Source organism: Coregonus clupeaformis, chromosome 32 (genome assembly GCF_020615455.1).
Source record: "Coregonus clupeaformis isolate EN_2021a chromosome 32, ASM2061545v1, whole genome shotgun sequence".
Classification (NCBI taxonomy): domain Eukaryota; kingdom Metazoa; phylum Chordata; class Actinopteri; order Salmoniformes; family Salmonidae; genus Coregonus; species Coregonus clupeaformis.
The window spans coordinates 2521783-2537820 of record NC_059223.1 but is presented as its reverse complement, the minus strand read 5'-3'; the positions used below and the strand labels follow the sequence as shown (position 1 = coordinate 2537820).

The 16038-nt window shown below is 41.5% G+C and overlaps 2 protein-coding genes across 2 annotated transcripts; both read right to left on the bottom strand.

Annotated features, from left to right (window-relative positions):
• Window positions 1–6845: 6845 nt before the first annotated feature.
• Window positions 6846–9447, bottom strand: gins2 (GINS complex subunit 2). Its single transcript, XM_041859862.2, has 5 exons — window positions 9256–9447; window positions 8793–8907; window positions 8537–8636; window positions 8268–8394; window positions 6846–7773 (listed from the first exon to the last, which is right to left on the bottom strand). Exons 1-5 carry the CDS (start codon window positions 9343–9345, stop codon window positions 7645–7647), a joined length of 561 nt encoding a protein of 186 aa, XP_041715796.1. The 5' UTR covers window positions 9346–9447; the 3' UTR covers window positions 6846–7644.
• A 2912-nt stretch (window positions 9448–12359) lies between these two features.
• On the bottom strand, window positions 12360–15546 carry LOC121548427 (ER membrane protein complex subunit 8). The gene is made up of 5 exons (XM_041859860.1): window positions 15047–15546; window positions 14680–14756; window positions 14515–14584; window positions 14317–14411; window positions 12360–13352 (listed from the first exon to the last, which is right to left on the bottom strand). Exons 1-5 carry the CDS (start codon window positions 15257–15259, stop codon window positions 13193–13195), a joined length of 615 nt encoding a protein of 204 aa, XP_041715794.1. The 5' UTR covers window positions 15260–15546; the 3' UTR covers window positions 12360–13192.
• Between the last annotated feature and the right edge of the window lie 492 nt (window positions 15547–16038).

Genomic DNA, 16038 nt, shown 5'->3' with positions numbered 1-16038 from the left:
CAATAACAGTGCCTCAATACATTACGGCAAAATAAAAGTCATAACAAAAGTAAGGCTACAGATTTTTATGTCAACATAAGTCTAGGCTTTAGAGCTGCCATTAGTATATATGTGTTACATCTCTGATTGTTTTGCTCTGCTCTCTGCCTGCCTGCTCTCATCCTGTTGGTTCTCAGCCTCTCTCACTTCCTTTCAGTATTCTCGGACCTCACCAGCTGCCTTACACAGGTACTGAAATCCATAATTATTTTCCACAGGAAGTTCTTGTCCTCAAATTTATTTCTCATCTGGACAAGTCAACAGTTCCATCAAGAATCCTCTTATTTGACCAAAACTTCCTTGGCCTTTTATTTCACTCTTTATCTCACCATGCATGTATGCACTTGTTGGCCATACTCTAGGATCATAATGTGATTGAGCTTGTCAGGCTCTTATTCTTTTCTTTACCCCTTGCTGGAACAGAGGTCAATATGGGGTTGTCCTTGGTAAAGACTGCTGTGAATTCTTCATGTTGCTTAACTTTTCTGATCAATTTTGGTGACAACATTGTTTTGCTTCTACCAATAAAGATCTCTGTTAGTGTGTCCTCCCCTTCTAGAAGTAAAACACAGAAGTTGGGCTCTGGATAATATGTGCCTAGAGGGAAGTCTTTTGCTGTCTCAATTCGAACACCATTGTCAACCTGGCTTGCCCTCTTGAAATCACCCTCAGGAAATTCCCACAGGGGCCAGTATGAAAAATGTATGCACTCACTAACTGTAAGTCGCTCTGGATAAGAGCGTCTGCTAAATGACTAAAATGTAAATGAAACTCATAGCCTGTTGACATCACTGTTGGTGGGATGCCATTGTGAGTGTTAGAGTGCTGCCTGACTATCTCTAAATAAGAGCTGTACACTTGGTTAAAGCTTACAGTATCAGCGTCAATAAAACTGAAATAGATCAGAGTATGAGTATCCATTCTTCTCAACTCTGTAACAATATTTTTTGTTTCTGCATGATCTTTTATATATTCTCTGATATCCGTATATGGTATTTGTTTATTTTTATTTTTAGGGTCAGGTTTTGGGTCATATTTAATTTCACCATTGGGTCCCCAGGTAAATGAAATATTTGTATACATCAATGTTTTTTTTCTCTCCCTTTTTCTACCAGCTGAGGTAGCAGCTTCCTGAGCACATTATAATCTTTTCCATTGAGACCAATGATGATGGCCATGTCTTTCAGGTGCTCCTTGTCTTCCTCCTTAAAGCCTGTCTCCTCCAGCAATGTCAGTAACCTTTGAACCTGCGACTTGATTTGGTCCTCTGTTTGGTTGTTGTCTGACTTGATTTGGTCCTCTGGTTGGTTGTTTTCAGGTAGTGGCACCCACATGGGTACATTGATCAGAAACTTGATATTTTGAACCTGGTTCTGCTTCTGGGTTTGTTAAGAGAAACAACAAAAACAAACCATGTAAGGTTAGAAAATGATCATACTTTTGGTTAAAGGTCACTGTTAAATATCCCTTGCAGAGAGGACAGATTTAAACTCTTAAGCTGAAGCTTGTATTCTGTTCAAATATGTTATTGTTGAATATGAACGTTCCTAAGGAGGGAGGCAAAGGACAACAGTCTAGTTTCAGTTCTTGATAAAGCAGACAAGTTGCTGAGGAACCAGGACCATGAGGGATGTGGAACTCAACTCAAGATAAGGTCAACAGTTGAAGAGAGAAGACACTGCTGGGAGGGGGGCCACAGGGGCCCACCCCGAAGACCATTCTGATTACAGTCCTATCTCACACACACACACACACACACACTTCCACGCCCATGAGGGTCCTAGACTTAGGTAGGGCCATGACAATATCAGTAAGAGGAACCTACTGTGTTTCTGCCTAACATCAGAGAAGGAGTGTCTATCTTAGACATGCAAGTAGATGACTACGCCTAGTCGGAAGGTGTAAATATGTGCTTGTGTGACTTGTATGTTGTCTTTGCATCTGTATGACCCAGTGGGTGAATAAACTTGGTATGAACTTTTCCCAGTTGTCCGTTTGAGTTTTTACTCTGTTTGTTCAGAACCTAACATTAGTGAAACAAAATTATTCAGATTAAGATTTTTCTTGATGACTCTAAAGATGGAGATAAGATTAGGCCTATACAAAAATAAATATCTTGATGTTCGTAGCAATCTCTAGCAATCCCTTGTCTCATAACACTGAAGCAGCGAACTTTGTGAAGACCAAAACTTTTGACCACGACTGTACATTGTATCCCCCATTTACTCAAGTGTTTTCTTTATTTTGGCAGTTACCTGCAGAATGGACGGAGAGGTATCACTGCAGTCACAACAATATTGATTGTAACATTGCGGATCAGTGGAGGAGGTTTGGAATGAGAAGTTCAAAAAAGGTGTCTCGAACCTTCTATAACATCTCATTTACATATATATTTTTTTCGATTTGGTTGTTAAAAAGAAAACTTCTCCTTAACTTACACTTTTCTTTAGATATTGAAAATAATAACACTTAATGTTGCATATGGCTCAAAGGCTAAGTTGTCATGTATGCCTATATTCCTTGTAGTTGTTCCTGATAATCAAACCTGTCAAATTGGACAAATATGTAAATATACAATAAAACCTGAAACAAAGTCTTACCCACTAAATGTCTTCTGATCACTCCGCTGTCTTTATTTATGCTTCAGAGAGGCAGGGGCCTTGTGTTAGCTGTTGAAGGTTCCTCTTTATGAAGCCCAGAATAGGGTATAGCCTCTTACAGTGAGGGGGAAAAATATTTGATCCACTGCTGATTTTGTACGTTTGCCCACTGACAAAGACATGATCAGTCTATAATTTTAATGGTAGGTTTATTTGAACAGTGAGAGACAGAATAACAACAACAAAAATCCAGAAAAACGCATGTCAAAAATGTTATAAATTGATTTGCATTTTAATGAGGGAAATAAGTATTTGACCCCTCTGCAAAACATTACTTAGTACTTGGAGGCAAAACCCTTGTTGGCAATCACAGAGGTCAGACTTTTCTTGTAGTTGGCCACCAGGTTTGCACACATCTCAGGAGGGATTTTGTTCCACTCCTCTTTGCAGATCTTCTCCAAGTCATTAAGGTTTCGAGGCTGACATTTGGCAACTCGAACCTTCAGCTCCCTCCACAGATGTTCTATGGGATTAAGGTCTGGAGACTGGCTAGGCCACTCCAGGACCTTAATGTGCTTCTTCTTGAGCCACTCCTTTGTTGCCTTGGCCGTGTGTTTTGGGTCATTGTCATGTTGGAATACCCATCCACGACCCATTTTCAATGCCCTGGCTGAGGGAAGGAGGTTCTCACCCAATATTTGACGGTACATGGCCCTGTCCATCGTCCCTTTGATATGGTGAAGTTGTCCTGTCCCCTTAGCAGAAAAACACCCGCAAAGCATAATGTTTCCACCTCCATGTTTGACGGTGGGGATGGTGTTCTTGGGGTCATAGGCAGCATTCCTCCTCCTCCAAACATGGCGAGTTGAGTTGATGCCAAAGAGCTTGATTTTGGTCTCATCTGACCACAACACTTTCACCCAGTTCTCCTCTGAATCATTCATATGTTCATTGGCAAACTTCAGACGGCCCTGTATATGTGCTTTCTTGAGCAGGGGGACCTTGCGGCGCTGCAGGATTTCAGTCCTTCACGGCGTAGTGTGTTACCAATTGTTTTCTTGGTGACTATGGTCCCAGCTGCCTTGAGATCATTGACAAGATCCTCCTGTGTAGTTCTGGGCTGATTCCTCACCGTTCTCATTATCATTGCAACTACACGAGGTGAGATCTTGCATGGAGCCCCAGGCCGAGGGAGATTGACAGTTATTTTGTGTTTCTTCCATTTGCGAATAATCGCACCAACTGTTGTCACCTTCTCACCAAGCTGCTTGGCGATGGTCTTGTAGCCCACTCGCTTCGAGGCCAGCAACACTGAAGCATGCATGAGAGCATCAGCTGTTCCAGACGACTGTGTGATCACGCTCTCCATAGCCGACGTGAGTAAGGCCGCAGGGCCAGACGGATTACCAGGACGTGTACTCCGAGCATGCGCTGACCAACTGGCAAGTGTCTTTGCTGACATTTTCAACCTGTCCCTGACTGAGTCTGTAATACCAACATGTTTCAAGCAGGCCACCATAGTCCCTGTGCCAAAGAACACTACGGTAACCTGCCTAAATGACTACTGACCCGTAGCACTCACGTCTGTAGCCATGAAGTGCTTTGAAAGGCTGGTCATGGCTCACATCAACACCATTATCCCAGAAACCCTAGACCCACTGCAATTTGCATACCGCACCAACAGATCCACAGATGATGCAATCTCTATTGCACTCCACACTGCCCTTTCTCACCTGGACATGACAAGAGGAACACATACATGAGAATGCTATTCATTGACTACAGCTCAGCATTCAACACCATAGTGCCCTCCTCAAAGCTCATCACTAAGCCAAGGACCCTGGGACTAAGCACCTCCCTCTGCATCTGGATCCTGGAATTCCTGACGGGCCGCCCCCAGGTGGTAAGGGTAGGTAACAACAGGGGGCCCCTCAGGGATGCATGCTCAGTCCCCTCCTGTACTCCCTGTTCACCCATGACTGCATGGCCAAGCACGACTCCAACACCATCATTAAGTTTGCCGACGACACAACAGCCGACAACGATGAGACAGCCTATAGGGAGGAGGTCAGAGACCTGGCCGTGTGGTGCCAGGATAACAACCTCTCCCTCAACGTGACAAAGACAAAGGAGATGATTGTGGACTACAGGAAAAGGAGGACCGAGCACGCCCCCATTCTCATCGACAGGGCTGTAGTGGAGCAGGTTGAGAGCTTCAAGTTCCTTGGTGTCCACATCACCAACAAACTATCATGGTCCAAACACACCAAGACAGTCGTGAAGAGGGCACGACAAAGCCTATTCCCCCTCAGGAGCCTGAAAAGATTTGGCATTGATCCTCAAAAAGTTATACAGCTGCACCATCGAGAGCATCCTGACTGGTTGCATCACCACCTGGTATGGCAACTGCTTGGCCTCCGACCGCAAGGCACTACAGAGGGTAGTGCGTACGGCCCAGTACATCACTGGGGCCAAGCTTCCTGCCATCCAGGACCTCTATACAAGGCGGTGTCAGAGGAAGGCCCTAAAAATTGCCAAAGACTCCAGCCACCCTAGTCATAGACTGTTCTCTCTGCTACTGCATTGCAAGCGGTACCGGAGCGCCAAGTCTAGGTCCAAAAGGCTTCTTAACAGCTTCTACCCCCAAGCCATAAGACTCCTGAACAGCTAACACCCCCCCCCCCCCTCCCCCCTTTTAACGCTGCTGCTACTCTCTGTTTATTATCTATGCATAGTCACTTTACCTCTACCTACATGTACATATTACCTCAATTACCTTGACTAACCTGTGCCCCTGCACATTGACTCTGTATATAGCCTCGCTACTGTTATTTTACTGCCTGTCTTTAATTATTTATTATTATTATATATTTTTTTTACTGATCTATTTTTTATTTAACTCCTATTTTTCTTAAAACTGCATTGTTGGTTAAGGGCTTGTAAGTAAGCATTTCACTGTAAGATCTTTCTCCCCAAATGTTCACTTGTCAACTTCACCTCATGGATTTAAAAGGATTACACTGGTGAAAGGAATCTGGTGGAAACTCCCTCCACCATGCTTGCACCAATCCAATGCTTTTAAAATGCATGTGAAGCAGTGATTGGGCGAGTTAGTTTTGCATGGCCCGGTGTCCCGGGTGGGTGGAGATTTCACTTAAGGACCAATGGAATGGTCTAAAATGTGCAAACTCCGCCCACCCAGGGCACCGGTCCATGCAAAACCAACTCGCCCAATGAGTGAAAGGTGAAGGGTGGCGAATTGGAATAAAATCATTGTATTATGCATCTGAAATTAAAAGGTCATGTTAAAAATAATCCTATAATCGTTTCTTAGGAACTGTGCAAAATGTAGGAGGGCTGCCCTCTGACACATGAAAAACACTTCCTGCGGTGTAATTTATATTCTAAAGTAAATAGATACATAACATTGTTGAAATGTAAGACCAGGTTAGCAAGAAACCACTCTTACAGGTAGTTGTATAGGTGTGTAGAAGTCTATACTAGCACTCTCAAACCATGGTGCATATTCTTGTAAGGGGCATTATTACATGGAATCATGTCAGGTTAAACCGATAACACTGCAACACTAGACCTTTTATAAAGTATGCATACTCTGAGGCAATGTACACTGAGTGTACAAAACACCTTTCCTAGACATAGACTGACCAGGTGAAAGCCATGAAGCCTTATTGATGTCACTTGTTAAATCCACTTCAATCAGTGTAGATGAAGGGGAGGAGACAGGTTAAAAAATGGATTTTTAAGCCTTGAGACAATTGAGACATGGATTGTGTATGGGTGCCATTCAGAGGGTGAATGGGCAAGACAAAATATATTAGTGCCTTTGAACGGGGTATGGTAGTAGGTGCCAGGCGCACCGGTTTGTGTCAAGAACTGTAACGCTGCTGGGTTTTTCACACTGAAAAGTTTATTGTGTGTATCAAGAATGGTCCACCACCCAAAGGACATCCAGCCAACTTGACACAACTGTGGGAAGCATGGGAGTCAACATGGGCCAGCATCCCTGTGGAACACTTTCGACACCTTGTAGAGTCCAACTAAATATTAGGAAGGTGTTCTTAATGTTTGGTACACTCAGTCTATATGCTAACTATCCAGAGGGGCATACATGTACAAATGAGGGTTATGCTCCAACATAAGGGGATTTACTGTCTGAGGCTTCAAAACACAACACACACTACCCAAAAACATACACATTTTTTTAATGAGACATGAAACATTACATGTTATAACTTCGCTTCTTTGATTTCACAATGTAGCACTAGCACCCTTCATCCATAACATTATGTTGTTCCTCTCCCTCAAACTAGACTTACCGAAGTGGGTTACAGAATTCATACATGGCTAGAAACATTACAAAAGGTATCTCTTAACCATCAGTGCTACCTCCATTTAGCATGCATTACATTTGTACAAATGTAATGTAAGGCATTATTCCAGAATTTTTCAATGCGTCAATATGAGAGAAGTCCAACCATACATACATAACACAAACAAAGATATGGAACAGCCAGACCAAAGCAGGGTGTTTCCTCCAGGGAGCCCATGGCCTGTTGATGAGGACTACTGGTCTGCTGATGATTGCTTTTGTCTGAAGCTTCAACTAGAAACAAAACCAATGACATAACAACACCACCAGATAGTCGGCGCATTACAACTTCAGATGAGTGCTCCGACATGAGAACTGCTGGTCAGCTCCGACTTCACTAGGACAAGACTTACTAAGCATTTGCACCTGTTTTGTCAGAAGGGGATAAAGTCCACAAAGCTACAATACGGAACAGTCTTTATTTACACCCTCAATATGTTCATCTTAGCTATTTGCTCTACTTTCTATGATAATTCTCTCTGGGAAGAGAACAGGTGTAAACTTTACACCTGGTGTAAACACTATGTAAAGCTGGGCCTAAATCTGTTCCATCTTGCGGAGTAGAGGAGAGGCTGAGGCTCAGGTCCAGTTCCAGGTCTAGTCCGTAAATACAGATCAGTGGTCCTGGGCTTTGCCCACACTGGAGCCGGGCTGCAGGTTGGAGCGCAGTTTATACATGCAGTTGAGAGAGTCCAGCAGGAACGACCGTGTCGTGTTAATCTCCATCAGAGTCAGGTTGTCCAGCTGGAGAAGGAAAGATGGAGAGGGAGATGGAAAATGAGGAAAATGTAAATAAGGGGGAAAAATGTGTTTCTACACAAAGTTCACACATTTAACAACACATACAGATGCATTAATCTAACTATAATTTACTTCTATCATCTTATTAATGCCACGTCTCTTTTCTTGCTGTAAAGTGTGTTGGGACCGTTGTGTGAATGTATGTGAAATAAAGTTGTATTGAGGGAGTTTGTTTTGTGTTCATTTCTTGTTTTCACATGCAAAACTGTTTGCTCTTGATAAAAAGCCATGTATCACTTTATCTGCCTTCCCAGTTTAGCCTATGTTTCTGAACAATCTATCATGCTGCCTTGTTGACAATATTACCAGGTGGCGCTGACTACTGTTCGATTTGAGCAGGGCGGTCCGCCCTCATCGGTTTTTCCCGGTCACATGACGAGCCATAACCTGGTGCCCCCCCCGGTTCAAATCGAACTTCCTCAGTGATTGAATGATACCTTGGCGTGTGCTTCCTGCTGGCTGATGAAGCTGTCAGCGGAGAGGCGGAGCTTGGCGATGCGCGTGTCCCAGATGTCCTTCACCAGCGTGCGGATCTCATCCGCTTTGGGAATGTTATCAGATGCACTGCAGAGAAACAGGGATATATGACAACACACTGAACACACAGTTAGGTGCCACCTTCCAATCAAATTATAAGTCAATAGCTATATCCAAACTAAGACAATATATCCAAGCTCAAAGTTAGGAAGTGTAGGATGATACTGACTGGTTGAGTATCAGCTTGGTCAGCTCCATGTAGTATGGACTGGGGACAGGGGTGAATGTGTCTTCCTTTCTCTCTAGCTCTCTTATCTCCTCCAGTTTCTCTGCACACAGATGAAAAAGCAAAGAAGTTCAGCTCTGACAATGGTTTAAGCTCAAACAAGAGGTAGAAAATATTTTAACATACATAATTTATACACATTGACATTTAACCAGGACTATGATAAACCCTCTGAGAGACACCTGTCTCCTTAACTTACCTACATCCATCCACTCTGGCGGCACTATCCTGCATTTCTGCCTCTGTTTCAGATTGAGGGCCAGCCACACAGGCACGTCGACAGGTAGCCCTGGGTTAAAAGGACCAAGATCGCCCTGGAGACAGAAACCCAATTCAGAGTCATACTTGGCAGAATGTAAACAAACATACAGTATCAGTAACGTTAGCTAGTTGGCCATGTCCCATCCCCATGGATCAGGCAGAAAAAATGGGAGCCTGGAATGTAGCTAGCTAGTTAGTTAGATGGTTCGTAAATTAGTGCGGGCTTTATTAACGTAGCTAGCTAGTAGTTATGAATTAGCTAGTTATTAAACAACATGTGTGATCAGGCCAGCAAAATAGCCTAGCTAGCTAGTTAATGTGATAGCTAGCTAGTAAGCTAGGCTAACGTCGTAACTAAACAAGAAACCTGTTAGCCATCTTAATGAGGTTAACCAACTCACCCCGATCAAGTAGATTTTGTCAAGACTGAAATTGGGGATAATCTTCACCACCTCCTTCTCGGCAAGGAATTCGACCTCAGAAGGGTCCATTGTAACCTTACTTTTATCGTTTTACGTGTAACGTTATCTCCGCAGCAACAGTGCCTATCGATGTTGTTGCAAGTTCCCGCGAAAAATTCAGAGAAGTGTCACTTGGAACGCGGAAGTCCCGCCTCCTCTCCAAATCAGTCAATTGCATACAATTGTCACTGGGTGGCAGTATTTACCCACAATAGAGGTACAGACGCACAACATGGCCAGAGACGGTAGAGAAAGACCTCCAGATAGAGGTCACTTCATGTAGCCACCTGAAAGAATTGGATGGGTGTAATAAGAAAAATGGGGTCGATTCCGACCCGAGTTAAGCGCGCGTAAATGGAACGTAGGCTAATTCCCTTTTTATGCACTTTTCTCTCTATGTGTATTCTGACCTTTATGCGAAGAAAAACGTACTGGACAGTGTTCAATAGGAATGGGCTAATTAACAATGGGATTTTAAAGTGTTTTCTAAAGTTGATTAAAAATAACAAAACATTATTTATAATGCTACTATTAATTATCATAGTAATATTATTATTCATATTATTATTACTATTATTAATAGTAGCATTATAAATAATGTTTTGTTATTTATTACTGTTCTTACCATGATAACTATCTAGTAATCATTACTTTTAATGCTGTTAACAATAATGTCAACGCTATAATATTATTTGTGCTATAATGGCGATTAACTTTATTCCTTTTTGTCTACAGATATGCTGTATTCTGAATTTGACTAAATTCCCTCATAATTCAACCACCTTTATGCCCTAGGAAACCATGAATAAGGTCAAGCGAACCTACCGTTTCCAAGTGGAAAAAGCATCTACTTTATTTTTTCCCATAGAAATAACAGCATTCTCCATGCACTGTAATTTATAAATTGATAAGAGCTATTGATAAGATATAGGTAAATTAGTAATCTGTTTGGAGAAGGGGATGGTAAATAGACATACCAATTATTTAATATGATTTTCCCTTATGTTCCCTGGAGACTAATGTGAAACCAGTCATGTGGAAGCAAACATAAAATCATATTAACGCTAACAGTTAAATAGGTTATAAATAGCTGTGCCGTTATTCAGAATTGTAATTGTGTGCCCTTACAATTTACGTGGATGAAATTTGGAGACCTAAGCTATAGGCTTCTGTAGAGCTGAACCTGCAGAGTTGATGTATGCGCTTTAGAATGTTTTAATTATATACCCGGGCTTTTCTCCATTTAATTTTACAATTTGTATAATGTTAAATATTAGCCACTATCAGGAGCCACCGTCAGTAATACCTACATACATTTATAACTGTCACTTTAGTGTTCATTTTCTTCTATTTGTAGCTGACATTTTGGATCACTCCATTCCGTTTACCTTTCTTTCCTGTCACTCCTGTGTAGTTATTGCAGAGTGTCGCTAGCATTGGTGGATCATATTAGGGAAAGGTTGTGCAATAATGTGGGTCATGTAGCCAATTTGAATTATTATGGAACTCAAACCACACATACCCATCGTCATACAGTTCCATGATTAGTGAGGATTAGGGTAGATTAATAGGACTATTGTTCAACCCTTATTGTCCACTTTTTCCACCTTCCAATATTTACTGGATTGAATTCAAATATGACAACTTTCAGGATGAATCAAACCACTTTATTTGGATTCATCAATATATTTTGTGCATAAAGGCACTCCAAACCTGTTTTTTAAATGATTCATACATACTTTCCTAACCCTAAAATGTCCCTAAATAATCTACAAGATCAGTGTATTTTAAAATCGACCAGTTGGTGCTGAAACAGAGACGAATATCCATATATTTAGATGTCTTTCTTTCATTGATCCCTATATTCTGAGCCCCTTCTCTCTATGTTTCCTAGTCTGTCTACAAAATTCGAATTAAAGATACACCGTATTTAAAGGAATGGCTTAAGCTAAATGTACTGTAAACCCTATTGAATGAAAACTCCACGAGAAAATATGTTGGCCAGCAAGTGGGAAGGTTTCAGCGTTGAATTAAATGCAAGGGAACCACCTCAAATGTTCTACTGCTTGAGCTCCTGTTCCGCTTATAGAATATTAGCTCAAAAGTATTGTGGAGCTCCTGCACCTAAATATAAACAGTAACGGCACCCAAAATGAGTACTAACACCTATTTCAGTCCAAGCACTGGGTAAGTCTGAATACTAGCTACTTAGAAGTGCTTAGGAAAGGCATGTTTAAGAAAGGCGTACATTTCCTGTCGGAATCGGGCCCTTTGGTAGTAGTTCCATCATATTTTCTGATATGTTATGGAAAGTTCTTCAGGGTAGGGGCTCTTTCAGGAATCAGTTTTTCACCATAACATTTGTCATGGCCTCTTACTTCTACCAGAGATGGTTTAGAATGAACTTTTCTATTCCATTCTCAGCTTCTATATCTTGTCTTGATGGACCCTCATAGATTGGAAAGTATTTTCCGGCATCACAGTGTTTGAGGCGTCACTACAGACCCAGGGTTGATCCCGGGCTGTGTCACAACTGGCTGGGACCGGGAGTCCCATAGGGTGGCGCACAATTGGCCCAGCATCGTCCGGGTTAGGGGAGGGTTTGGCCGGGGGTGCTTTACTTGGCTCATTACGCTCTAGCGACTCCTTGTGGCGGGCCGGGCGCCTGCAGGCTGACTTCGGTCGTCAGTTGAACGGTGTTTCCTCCGAGACATTGGTGCAGCTGGCTTCCGGGTTAAGCAGGCGGGTGTTAAGAAGCGCGGTTTGGCAGGTCATGTTTCAGAGGATGCATGACTCGACATTCGCCTCTCCCGAGCCCGTTGGGGAGTTGCAGCGATGAGACAAGATTGAAATTGGGGGGTAAAAAATAAATACAAATGGAAAGTATTTTCCATTAATATCCACTGTATGCTGTCTCAACCCAAAGTGATGGAACACTGTGGATCCCTCAAGTGTGTAGGGCAGCGCTAGGGTAAGGGAGTGATTTTAGAAAAAGGCATAAAAAACATGCACAATATCTGAAAAGTTACATTTTATTTGTACATTCAGTCCAACCATTTTTTTTTACAAAAAGGTTTAATATATAAAAACCTCAAAAATGATTTTATTTACGCTTTTATATCATAACCCAACCCAAAATATGTAATTAATGAATCAATATTAATAACATGGACATTTAGCAGATTTTTTTTTATCCCAAGTGACTTACAGTTTATTACCTATCCAATAACAAAATTGAATTCAGCAATTACAGTAAAGAATAATCAGATAATCTTTTAACAAATAAATACTAAGCTATCTCTTATAAGAAAAACAATTATCTGAGAATATAAACATTAAGACTTAATAGGTAGTGAAATAAAAAAACATAACATATCTCGTTTAGTACAATTCTGTAATATTTCAATAAGTCAAATCTCATATCAATAATTTATAATGACTATCATCTCTGTAAGACTACTATTTCTGAAGAACCTAAAGTATTAAATATAAGTCAAAATAAATTATATTCACTTTTCCCTACCATTCAGAATTACGCATACATCTTCACTAACTATTAGCATACAAAAACCATAGACTCAAAAAATGAGAAAGAAAATGAACACACGTTGCATTGAACGACACCAAGGTCTTGATCACCTTGATCCTCCCTACTTCGGGAACAAAGATCCCAATGGTACCCGTGTCCTGCTTGCCCATGAAAATACAACTTGCCAGTGCTCTGAAAGCTCTCTTCCCTGTGAGAGCAATTCACTGGGAACAAAGACTTAGCATTCAGCCCTTTGCATTCCTTCGCTACAGTAGTAAAGGGCACGTCCAACGCCGTTTTGGCCGCAATGTCTTTGTCGAGTGCAGTGCAGTCACTCGGCTGGGAGGCTTAGCACAGGTGCAGCACAGACTTGTTGATCTCAGGGTTGGTCCAGTCATTCCTGAGGTCGTCTAGGTGATTGTCGAAGTCAATCAGGCTCTCGTAGGACCTGCCCTCCAGCAGAGCCGACGTGATCTTCTGAGCCTCACACCAGTCCTCAAAGCAGTCCCTGGATACACACACAAACCAACACTCCAGAATCTCAGCTCCACGTTCGAGAATCACAAATCCAATCACAATGACCCCAAGCACAGCTCCAATCTATGCAATAACTATTTAGGGAAGAAGCAGTCAGCTGGTATTCTGTCTGTAATGGAGTGGCCAGCACAGTCACCGGATCTCAACCCTATTGAGCTGTTGTGGGAGCAGCTTGACCGTATGGTACGTAAGAAGTGCCCATCAAGCCAATCCAACTTGTGGGAGGTGCTTCAGGAAGCATGGTGTGAAATCTCTTCAGATTTCCTCAACAAATTGACAACTAGAATGCCAAAGGTCTGCAAGGCTGTAATTGCTGCAAATTGAGGATTCTTTGACGAAAGCAAAGTTTGATGGACACAATCATTATTTCAATTAAAAATCATTATTTCTAACCTTGTCAATGACTACATTTCTTATTAATTTTGCTATATTTCCTATTCAAACTCATTTCATGTATGTTTTCATGGAAAACAAGGAAGTGACCCCACACTTTTGAACAGTAGTGTACATGAAGGCAGGGTAAAGTAACTAGGCATCAGGATAGATAATAATAAGAGTAAAATAAATATCTACCACACTGGGTTCTATTTCACTAACAGATATTGGCATAGTATACCATGTAGTTCCAAATCTTTTTCTGGACAGGAGAAAGACACCCATCAAGAAATTATGCTTGCACAAGTCTAAGACTGCTGCAGTGTTGCAATACGGTGTGCAAGGCCGACCATAGAATTACATATTAGAACTCATATTAGATCCAATTAGTAATTTAATAGGATCTCTGAGAGGTGACAGCCTGTGTATATGGTATAGCTGTTAAGACTGTCAAATGTCTGCACGTCCAAATATTTTTGGATAAATGGCTGTTCAGTAGCTGTGATAGATCTAGCCAACATGACATATTAGGACAGTCCTATCTGCTCAGGAACACTTACACATTACAGTCCCTGCATTTCCACTTGTTTTCATGGTGGTCATAGATGGCTAATATGGGCTCATAGCAGCCCATGGTGAACCTGGTGCTGTCCACCTGAGGAAAACAACATTATTAGAGATACAGTTGTCTGTGTAGGTCTTATGTGTGAATTCAGTAATGTGGCAGTTCTGATATTGGTCGGCTGATAGAGGATTACCATAATCATTGCTGCTTCGCTGAAGTTCTCTGCAATCCTGGCCGCAACTCTTTCAGCAACCTGGTTAGGTCTGTGGGAGTCAAAAGAAGATAGAGTACATTGTGTATCATATCAACACAACTCTCCACAGAACTTGAAAGGGATCCTGTATCAAAATCTTGTTACCTGAAGTCCTTTGTGCGCTCATTGGCTTGGTAATACCCAGCTATGACATATTTGTTCTCTTTACACCACGTGTCAATCTGGAAGTGGGGAAAGAAAAAAAATATTAGCTTGTTTGACATTAGCTGACTAAACTCAACTCCATGGTGAAGGAAGTTTCTGATAAACTCCACCAACGGACAAGTACATCAGAAACTTCCTTCACCATAATGTTGACATTAGCTTAACATGTCAGCAGGATTGACAGCTGTTAATGAACTTCTACTTCAACAGGCCCAGTAACTTGCAGTGGTGAAAATGCAATGGAATAACATGAAAAATGTTGAAACATTACATGTGAATAGAAGATAAAGACTTTCAATTCACTCACCAATGTAAGTGCAACTTCCAGCATAGGTGCCAATGCAAGCGTGCCGTGGAATAGTGGTATACAATCCACGCAGAGGATTGGAGTGGAATGGCTGTCTTTCTTCTTCTCCTTCTGTTTCTCAGCAACCAGCAATCCGTTCACGGCGCAATGAGGATATTTAGCAGCATGCAAAAGCATCTTGCAATAAGCCTGAGTTGTCAATTTAATACTCATTCTTATTTCTAGATAAACACTAAACTAGCTAATTGTACAAGGATGGTCTAGAGACTGCTAGTTTGACAGCTAGCCAACGTATATCATTCCCGATACAACAGAGAGACCGTGACAGCTCTGGTTAACTACGGTATTCGAGTCTCTAATAACTAGCTACCTACATAAAGGTCACTTTTCGTGAATGCTACAGTGCATTAATGTTATATATTGGTCAAGACGGTAACGTTATATCCTACTACAAATTCACGCTGCTTGGCTTCTCGTTGGTGGTTTGCACCGGTATCGTAATAAACTCACACCACTGTGAAGCAGGCAAGAATAACTAAGTACTTCCGGATCACGGATTTTTGGAATCCTTCAGAATAAATGTTCAGCCCTGTATACTTTGCAAATGAATAACTAGGGCGAAAAATATGGAAAATTAGCAAAATTATCGATATATTGTATACTACTAATCATACAAAGAATAATCAAAAGCAATTATGTAAGATATTATGTAGTTTATTTGTTGTTTAAAAAAAAAAAGCCTAAACGCATACTCATTTATTGCAGCTTACAAAATGATCTGTATGTTGTGTCGCAGTAAAAGGGGGTCCATTCTACTCAGGTTTCAAATCCACAGAGTTTACACCCAGAGAAGTGTCGCTGCTCATTTGGCGGCCCTTATAGAGTGGCCCATCATCTTATATCCAATCATTTTTTCATATTGGACATACATATTTTACATATCTGTACGTTGTGTCGCAGTAAAAGGGGATCCATTCTACTTAGGAGCACAT